General features: G+C 33.4%; 1 protein-coding gene across 2 annotated transcripts; it reads left to right on the top strand.

Moving 5' to 3' along the window:
• The first annotated feature begins 4,182 nt into the window (after nucleotides 1–4,182).
• LOC133303931 (uncharacterized) lies at nucleotides 4,183–8,204 on the top strand. Of its 2 annotated transcripts, XM_061503906.1 has the most exons (6): nucleotides 4,183–4,326; nucleotides 5,251–6,306; nucleotides 6,643–6,837; nucleotides 6,921–7,072; nucleotides 7,695–7,805; nucleotides 8,014–8,204. In XM_061503906.1, exons 1-6 carry the CDS (start codon nucleotides 4,183–4,185, stop codon nucleotides 8,066–8,068), a joined length of 1,713 nt encoding a protein of 570 aa, XP_061359890.1. In that variant the 3' UTR covers nucleotides 8,069–8,204. The 2 variants fall into 2 exon arrangements, with proteins under 2 accessions (XP_061359890.1, XP_061359891.1); XM_061503907.1 differs by lacking the exon at nucleotides 4,183–4,326 and having other exon boundaries at nucleotides 5,342–6,306; nucleotides 6,942–7,072.
• The last annotated feature ends 1,164 nt before the right edge of the window (nucleotides 8,205–9,368 follow it).

A 9,368-nucleotide genomic window follows, 5' to 3' on the forward strand; every position in this document is an offset into this window, starting at 1 on the left:
CACATTGAGCACCCTTTGAAAATTATATTCCTAATGATATCAAACAGGAAAAAAGACTATGGTTTCGGATGGGTCAAAGTTCAAACAGCCGGGATACTAGTACATGTAACTCCTCATTTTCTCTCTCTCTTTGCGTACTCATCTTTAGTTCAACAGATATGAAGTTCCATTGCCCGGGGATCTCCTGTTACTGCGGGTGCTTATCAAAGAGCTCGGCAATTACCAATTAGGGGCGGAAAATTCTTTTCAATTGTGTCCATGAAGATCTTTCTGTTGCATATTCTAACCTAAGGGCTGCTGCTTCTTTTTTTATTTGGTTATTTACCATAGAGGGCTACTTCCGTTGGCTCTTTCTATCTGCAAGGTGATAATTTTGAAATTTGAAGCCCACCTTTGAAAAAACAATATAAAAATATCATGACTATTCTTGTGCCTCTTTGGGCTTGCTTAAGTGACAACATATATAATATATTCCATATTTCCATTATCTTTGAAGCTTCTACATGAGTTGTCCACTAAGCATTGTAAAATCTGCATTGAGATCCACTATTATTATATTCATTCATCCACTATTATTAAGGGCACTATTTCGACTGAGAGACATTATTTAGAGTTCGAATATTGATATATTTTTTTGTGGAAGTGAGACTCACTTATTACCGTACCTAATCATTATTGTTACACAAGCAAATCTCAACATGCATCCAACAAATTTTTTTAGTTTTAGAATATGAGTACTTTCTTAAGCTGAGTTCCCATGTTCTTACCTGCTCCCATCCCCACACAAAGTTTCACAGTACTCAGTAAAGAATCTTAAAGTCATATAGATCCACTTTTTCACAGTACTCTATAAAGCTTAACTCTTATCGATACCCCATTGAATTTGACGCAATGCCGGAGAGGGTATCAATGGTTTGAGAATCAAAGACAACTCAGTGTTGTCCATCGGCGTGCAATGGCTACGTGAAAGGTTAAACTTTTAAAATCCTAGCTTTGATGCCTCTTTATTCTTCTTTGCTGTAATGTTTACCTGTCATTGCGGGGTCTTTTTGCAACAACTAACAACCTAAAAGATGGGTATCATATCAAATTGGATACAAATGTTTCCTTCAATATCATAAACTTAACACCACTATAAGTATTTAAAGGTTTTTTTAAAACTAGTTCAAGCTTTCCACGTTATATTATACCTCACATCATATCCATATTTTCAATACTAACTCTGAATCTCTGATCCAACTCTTGGAAGATCCAATAGCAGGTAAAGTCAATGCATTTGATTTTGCCACTTGATTGCGGGATGCGTGTAACTTGAGGCACTAAATAATTAACCTAATGGGATATTTTTCAAATCTCCAATCTTATGCGTTACTTGGTATGCCTTTCCAAAATGGAAAAGAAAAAGGAATGGGTTGGAGATCAAATTCATCACTAATTTGATAATACATAGGAAATGTAAAAGAAAAGAAAAATTAAAAGGTTAAAATTTTAATAAGTCATATTATTTTTTCCATCTTTTTCCTTTTGAAAGAAGATGAAAAGAAGTGAAGTAATTTTTGTAAACTCCACTATATATTCCCATATTATGGTTAAGAAATGGAAAAGTAATTTTAATCATATATTTTATTTGAACATGTTTGAAGTTGTTCATGAGCTTTATGTATATATCGCGGCGGTTTCTTTGGTGTATTCCGATAAAATATTTGCAGAAGCATCTACTCTTAGGGTGTGTTTGGTACAAGAGAAATTTTTTGGTGACCGGGAATCATGATTAATGGGAATTCAGTAGAAATTGAGTTTACTTGGAATCTTACGAAAGAGGTGTTTGGTTCGCCAAAATATTACCGGGAATATTGGGTAAAAATTACTGATTCCATATTTGGTTTAGAATGAAATATGACTTGGAATATGAGGTTATTTTACAAAAATAACCCCAAACTATTTTTACTTTTGTAATTGATAGATTGGGTCTAGATTTTTATGTGTATTGAGGTATTTTTGTCTCAAAATTTATTATTGTGCTTTCCCTTTACTTGGTATTCTGATTGGTATTCCGAATTACCATATTATTTTTGGTAATCTGAATAGTGACTTTTCTTTATAAATCAAATTACCAGTAATCCTTGGATATCCGGGAATCGTAATTTATTCCTTCTACCAAACGTGGTAATTACATTTACCAAAGAAGGATTACCGGTAATCCTCTTCAAAAACCTGAAACAAACACCCCCTTAAGTTAATATATTCTAAATATAGAGTATAAACGATGAGTTTAATATTTCTCAAGATAGAATTATCTTATAAATATATAAAAGTGTACGAGTCGTATGTGGAATTATGTGAGAAAATATAAACTTTATATAATTTTATATTTATATAAGAAATAATTTTATTTTATATAATGTAAGAAACATTAAATTCAATAAGAGACAAATATGCAAAGCCCAATTAGTAAATGTGACGAACTTCTTTGTATAATAGGCAGTTAGCAGGGATGAAAGTTCCCAAAAAAGAGCCTAGGATTTCTCCTATTATGGATAATGGACGTAATTAAGCTTGAGCCAAGTAATACTTCCAGCACATGCATTTATATGCTTTTTACTTACATGAAACAAAATAAAAGAGTACAAGCATTTATTTGAAACACCATTCATTTTCTTTCATATTTTCTTTCCTTATTTGTCTAGTATATTAAACAAAAGTTTTACAACAAAAGATGTTGGGAGATTCATTTATTAAAAAAAGGTAATGAGTTCTAAAAAAAATTAAAAAGATTTTTTTTTGAAAAAGGTAAGACAGGACTTGACCAGCACCCCCTGACCCGTGGCCACGACAAATTGAATGTGATTGTAAGACACGTAGCAGTGGGCGTACGACCAAAGCTAAATTTGAATCCCCCAAACCGTGCCACAGAAGAATGCCACTTTTCTTCATCGTGTCCGAATAAATTTTAGGGATTGATCATTCTTATGGTTTGCTTCAGAATTATTTATGTTTCTTTAGTTTTTTTCTTATCATATATGCTCTTGTGCTTTGTAAAAATAAGAAATCACAAGAGTATATGTGATAAAAAAACATATCCTTTTACAAACCACATGGACATATATGATAAGAAAAAAATCACAGGAACATAAGTGATTCTGAAGTAAACCACATGGGAATTGGTGAAATTTTTCCTAAATTTTAATAGAGAGTATATTAGTATATCAAAATGCAAATTAAATAAATAAATAAATGAATTTTTAAAAATCATAAATATAAGCTACGTTAACAATTTCCAGATATTAATTTATGCAACAGAGAAGGATTAACATAACTCACTTTATAATTCTTAAAAAAGTAAAATAAAACTTTTACATTTTTAATAAAGAGATCAATATTTTTATACTATATAAGATAATTTATATATGAGAAAAATATATCTCCACCAGCTTGAGATAAGTTTATCTTCAGCTATCCTAAAATTACGTCGTTTTATTTATTTATTTTCTTATATTAATTGATTCACCCTGTGAATGATTATGATTCTATTTTTCTCTCTCTTTCTTTATTATCGTTAATCCATCTTTATACAGTTATGGAATAATAGTCAGAGATAAAATTATCTCAAGCAACTTAAGAAACAAGTCCTTTATATATGTATATAAATATGCAAAATTTATGTGCCATCAGAAAAAAAACAAAAAAAAAATATAAGTCTTTGATTCTCGTTATTAATTTTAGAAGAATTTAAAGTCTTATTTTTAACATGAAAAATAATAATCCCTTTAATAAATAAAGGATTCACAAGCACAAAATTTCAAATTTTTATATCTTTTTTATCCTCTCACTTTTCTTACAAAAACAAAAAGCCTGTTTTCCCGTTTCCCTGCGAGTTGCTTTGTCTCATTCACTCAGCTACTCCCATCACCCATCTTCACTTACAAAACTCCTCTTATTTGGATCTTTTTCACATATAACACTGCTTGAGTACATCTCTCTTTAATAACCACAACAATGCAGCTTAACAGTTAACACCGTACAAAAATGCTAGTTTAGTTTGCAATCTCTGCAGATCTGAAATACCTGGGATCTCGAAAAAATCGCATTTTGATTTCTGGGTCTTGCTATTTGGCGTATTGGGTAATCGGAAAAGCATTCGTTTTGCGGATTTTTTTTTTCTGGGGGCATTGTTTGCACAAGATGGGGTCCAGTAGCAGCAAAGGCACTTCTTCATCTTGCAGTGGCAGTTTTCGAAAGGGTCGATCTAGGGGCCATAGAGGTTTCCCATCTTATTGTCTAGGAACAACGTCTGGATCTCGTGACACTGATAATGACGACGACGAGGTAACTCACTATATTATTCGGAAATTTTCACAATGTCATTTTTTTTTTCTCGCTTCTTTAGCTCATCTTGAAAACTAATATGCTTCTGTTGAATTGGATTTTGATTGTAAAATGGAGCGTGCTAGTAGGATTACACTGCTAATGATTCAGAAATTACTTGTTTTCTGGCTCTGTTCACTGTTAGATGAATTAGATTTTAAAGGATAATCATTTTTCAATATTTTTATTCAGTTTATCCGTTTTTTTTTTAATCAAGTATGTAAGACATATTTTCCCCTTATATGCATGGGGTAGTGCTATTCATTAAATTTCCAGTTACTTTTAAATGGATTTGATTTAGAACATAGTGTTCAATCTCACTACTCGCACTACAAAGGAGTTGCTTACTAGGAGTTTATTGCACTACTGTTTGGTGTCTATACATTTATAATAATAAAGTATATGATAAGGAAAATGAAAGTTATTGGTTTTGTTTGATTTCATACTTTGACATTTATCACTTTTGTGGATATTTCTTGCCCTGTAATGTACTGATGCTTAAGAAGGAAATGATGTAACTTAATAAGCTATTATAGAAAAATGCAAATATTATTTTATACAATAAGGCAACTGCTAATACTTTGGTTTCCTGTTACAACATGCAAGTTTTATAAATTTGGTGTCTTACTGTATCAGAATTCAGAACTTTTTGGCTCTATGCCTCTGTCCTATTGATTGTTACCCTCATCGTCCTAACGGGTCTTTTTTGATTTTTAAATTATTAGATGCCTTTCAGGTAATTTTTCAAAATAATATAATGTAATAGTTTCTCGTTCCAATTTGTTTGTTTCAGTATAACTATCATGTATTCGTAACATTTTTGGTTAATTGGTCAAAGTTTTGTGGTACTAACTGCCTAACTGTAGTTTGCAACTCATGCTTTAGGTTTGTGATCAGAATAAAGTAAATGGAAGTGATGCTACGTACACCAGTGGCAATGAAATAGACTCAGATGAAGTGAAAACAGAATCTTTTAGAAAGTTGAAATCTGATAAATCGGATGAAATTCCTTGTATGCCTTCTAACATTGACCTTGATGACTGGGATCACACTGCATCCAGAACTGGTAGCAGCTCGGCCCATACTTCTTCAACTCAGTCCTTGAACCCTTCAAGTCGATTCCTTTCTCGCTTTAGCCTCATTCCTGGTAATATAAGCTTCAGACTTAGCAGAACCACCAGTTTGGGGTCATCTAGGCCTTGCCCTGCTTCTTCTGCAAGCCTCTCAATATTTAACAATGAAGATGAGCTCAATCTGCACTCAGGGCCTCCTGACAGCTTGATTAATAGAAATGAAACTCCACAACATAGTGACGTGATTAATGCATCTTTTGTTAGTCGAGTGCCTATACAGTATCATGAAGATGCTTCTAATAATTTAAGTTCTAATACCTCAGCATTGGGTTTTCATGGCAACTTGCAGAGCAGTCCCACACTTTCTCCTATCCAGGATGTGGATGGAAATGGAGATGGTTCAAGAGAAGTGCCGGATATGAGCTTTTTTCCTCGAAGAATTCATAATGAGACAGAAAATCTTGAGACTAGACATACTGATAGACGAAATGGAGCTCGAGAACCTGTTGAACCTAATGTTAGTTTTAGCAGAACTTTAAGTGTTGGAAGGCTTCGAGACAGAGTTCTCCGCCGATCAACAATATCCGACTTCACCTTTTGCCCTCTGCAACAGGAGAGAGAAGTGAGAGATGCTAATCAGGATAATGGAAGACAAGTATGGGAGAGAGATACAAGAGTGTTACCATCTGGTCGTAATGCTGTAAATTCTCCTTCTACATCTGGATCTCCTCTACCCAGTATGTCTAGCTCCATGTTTAGCAACCAAGACTATGAGCTTGAGACTTCAAGATCAAGAGAAACTAGGTATCAGGATCTACTGGAACATAGGTCGAATTTCCTTGAACGGAGAAGAAGAATACGATCCCAGGTTTGTGGAATTTTTGAATTTTCAGTAACAAGTGATGGTTTGATAATATGTTACCACTTACCAAGCAAAAAGCATAGCCTTATTATAGTAGAAGAAGAAAAAAAGAACATAGACAAAATGTTGTGCTTGTAATCAGTAAATGTGGCACACCCACATGTAGCAAAAGTAATGGGTTTGATATTGGCATAAATCATAAAATTATGAAACTTCGAAAAAATAAATAAAAAATAACCACTAAGACTTGGCATTAGTTCTATGGAAACATCTGTACATGACCTACTTCCCCGTGCCCTGGATTTTATTCGAAGTTAATGATCTACATTTAAAATGGTTTAGGTTCGCGCTCTTCAGCGATTGGGAAGCCGGTTTGAAAATCTTTCTGGACATGACAGATCGTGTATCTTGTCCGGTCAACATAGAAATGGTCGTTGTACATGCCGAATCATTAGTCGTGATACCAATACAAATGATGATACCAATGCTAGAGCTAGCATATCAAGAATTGTTATGCTAGCTGAAGCCTTATTTGAGGTAATTTTAGTGTGCTGTTAGCTATTCTGGTGGCCATCATTATATATTGATACAAGTTGAATATTTGTACATATTTTAATTAGGTTCTGGATGAAATTCATCAGCAATCTGTGGTTTTATCTTCCCGCCCTTCTGTCTCTTCTATTGGATCTGTTCCTGCACCTATTGAAGTTGTGGAATCCTTGCCTGTGAAATTATACACAAAGTTGCACAAACATCAAGAAGAACCTGTACAGTAAGTATTCAGGCTTACTCATCACTTGGTGTTCATTTTTCAAAATGCCATCATAGAATTTTTTCTTTTCCTTTTCTTTAATATTTTTTTTTCTTTCATCTCTTTTTAGTAACATGTCACATAAAATTTACATAGTGTGCAACTTTTCCAAAACAAAAATTAAAAAGGAGAGTGCAAACAGTGATCAATAATATGTAGTCATGTCTTAGGAGGCCACTGGCTTGGATCACAATATGCATTTTTGGATGTTATAATGTTTTACATGATGACATGAAAATGCCAACTGATGCCAGATACTGTGAAAGTTTACCTCCCACTTCCATATCCTGTTGTTATTGTTGTCATTAGCATAAAAAAATATAGCTTTAACTATTCGTGGATTTGAGGTATGGTTTATACGTACGTCTTTGTTTAGATTCTCATGACTCTTATTTTTTTTACCATGGAGTGGGGCCTTCTCTTACCCTTTTTTTTTTTTTTTTACTTAGTATGCTAATGTACATTTTTTTTTGTTGATAAATTTATTATTAGTACTGTCAAACTTTAGACTAGTTTAGGTATTTCACTAATATTGAATTTTAATAATCTGTTTTTCACCTTTGCTAATACTTTAATTTCACAGATGCTATATATGCCTTGTGGAGTATGAGGATGGAGACAGCATGCGAGTACTGCCTTGTCATCATGAATTTCATAGAACATGTGTAGACAAGTGGCTGAAGGAGATTCACAGGTATGTGGGAATCGAGATTTGGGTGTATTCTTCTGGTTAACTATGGTTAAAAACTTCAAATTTATAAAAAATTGCCTATTACTACATATATTCCTGCCAATTTACTGCTGTATTCTATAAATGTGTTGTTTGTAGCTTTACACCTAACTCAACATGTGTTAGAGGTGCTTACAAATGTATATCACTAACTTTTTTATATTATACACAGGGTATGCCCACTATGTAGGGGGGACATCTGTATATCTGATTCACTGCCAACATAGAACAAAAGTGGCAATTTGTTAAAGTGTTACACATTCACTAATGTGACTCTCAGAAGAAGCTCATTCCTTTCTGCTAGTATTGTCATTGTTGTCAATGATTATTTACTCCAATTTCTGAATAAACAGCAAACCATGGTAGAAATATAGACTCAATTACTAGCTCTCTCTCTCTCTGCTTTCATCACCAAGTGAAAGAGAGGGCCAAAAAAAGGTGGGGGGTGGGTGGGAGCTATTGTTTAATGAGGAGTTTTTCAAACATGTTTCAGAAAAGGTCCTCATGTTGTATCCGACATCTTTTTTGTTTTCTCTCACTCTCCCTGCTTGTTTTAACATACCCAACAATTCGGCAAAAGGAGGGGGGGAAAAGGTATCAGTCAAATGAGCGCTTTTCATCATTGGTGAAATTGCAGATTTATAGCAACGCATCTTTGACCGAAGCATTGTCTTTATTTTTAGACCAGTCAACCAAGTGCTTCAAAACAAAAAATAGCAGCGTGTGATACCTTTTTTCACTTTTCATAGGAAAAAGGGAAAAGAAATATTTGAATAGCAGTGTAAGAATAGATGAGAAAATTGGTAATTTTATTGAGGGAAACAAGTCCTAGTAATTCCTGATTGTCTCCTGATAGACCTGAAAGATCAACTACACTGCGATTTGAACAACTTTGCCTCATGCTTTTTGTTGTCTGGTTCTTGTTCTTCCAATGTAGAATTATGATTTTGCGCCAGGGACACACTAATCACTCATCAGATTATTATTATTTTTTAACGTAAATCAATTAAGAATAAATTCGATGTACAAACTTTCCCCATTTTACGAATTGACTGCGTTATGTCAAGTCGTTCACATGGCCAAAAGAACATATTTGGTTGGTTCAGTCCTACAATACAATGATCCTTAGAGTTTTGCCTCATGAGCTGATAGTTAATACCATCTGTTGCCAAAGCACAGTTATCAGTTTCAAAACACATGCAGAGGTGGAGTATCAACAATCATAAGCACATATGCATGTCAGTCACACAAACTGAACAAGTTTTCATTTTATAGGCACCATCACATCTCAGTTCGTTTTATAATCTCGAGATTACACTCGTATATTCCATTTGAAATTTGAAATCCACTTTTAACCGAATGCTAAACTTATATTTAATAATATATACAAAAAAAAAAAACTTATATTTAATAATACAAGACGAGCCACTAAAAAAATAATAGTATAGTTATTTTTCCATAAAAGATGCTATATTATTAGAGTAACTAATGTTTTATTGCAATACCCTTTTTTCATTACAAACTTTC

This window comes from Gastrolobium bilobum, unplaced genomic scaffold (genome assembly GCF_033153095.1).
Source record: "Gastrolobium bilobum isolate Gb01-03AN ecotype WA unplaced genomic scaffold, APGP_CSIRO_Gbil_v1 utg15030, whole genome shotgun sequence".
NCBI classification, from domain to species: domain Eukaryota; kingdom Viridiplantae; phylum Streptophyta; class Magnoliopsida; order Fabales; family Fabaceae; genus Gastrolobium; species Gastrolobium bilobum.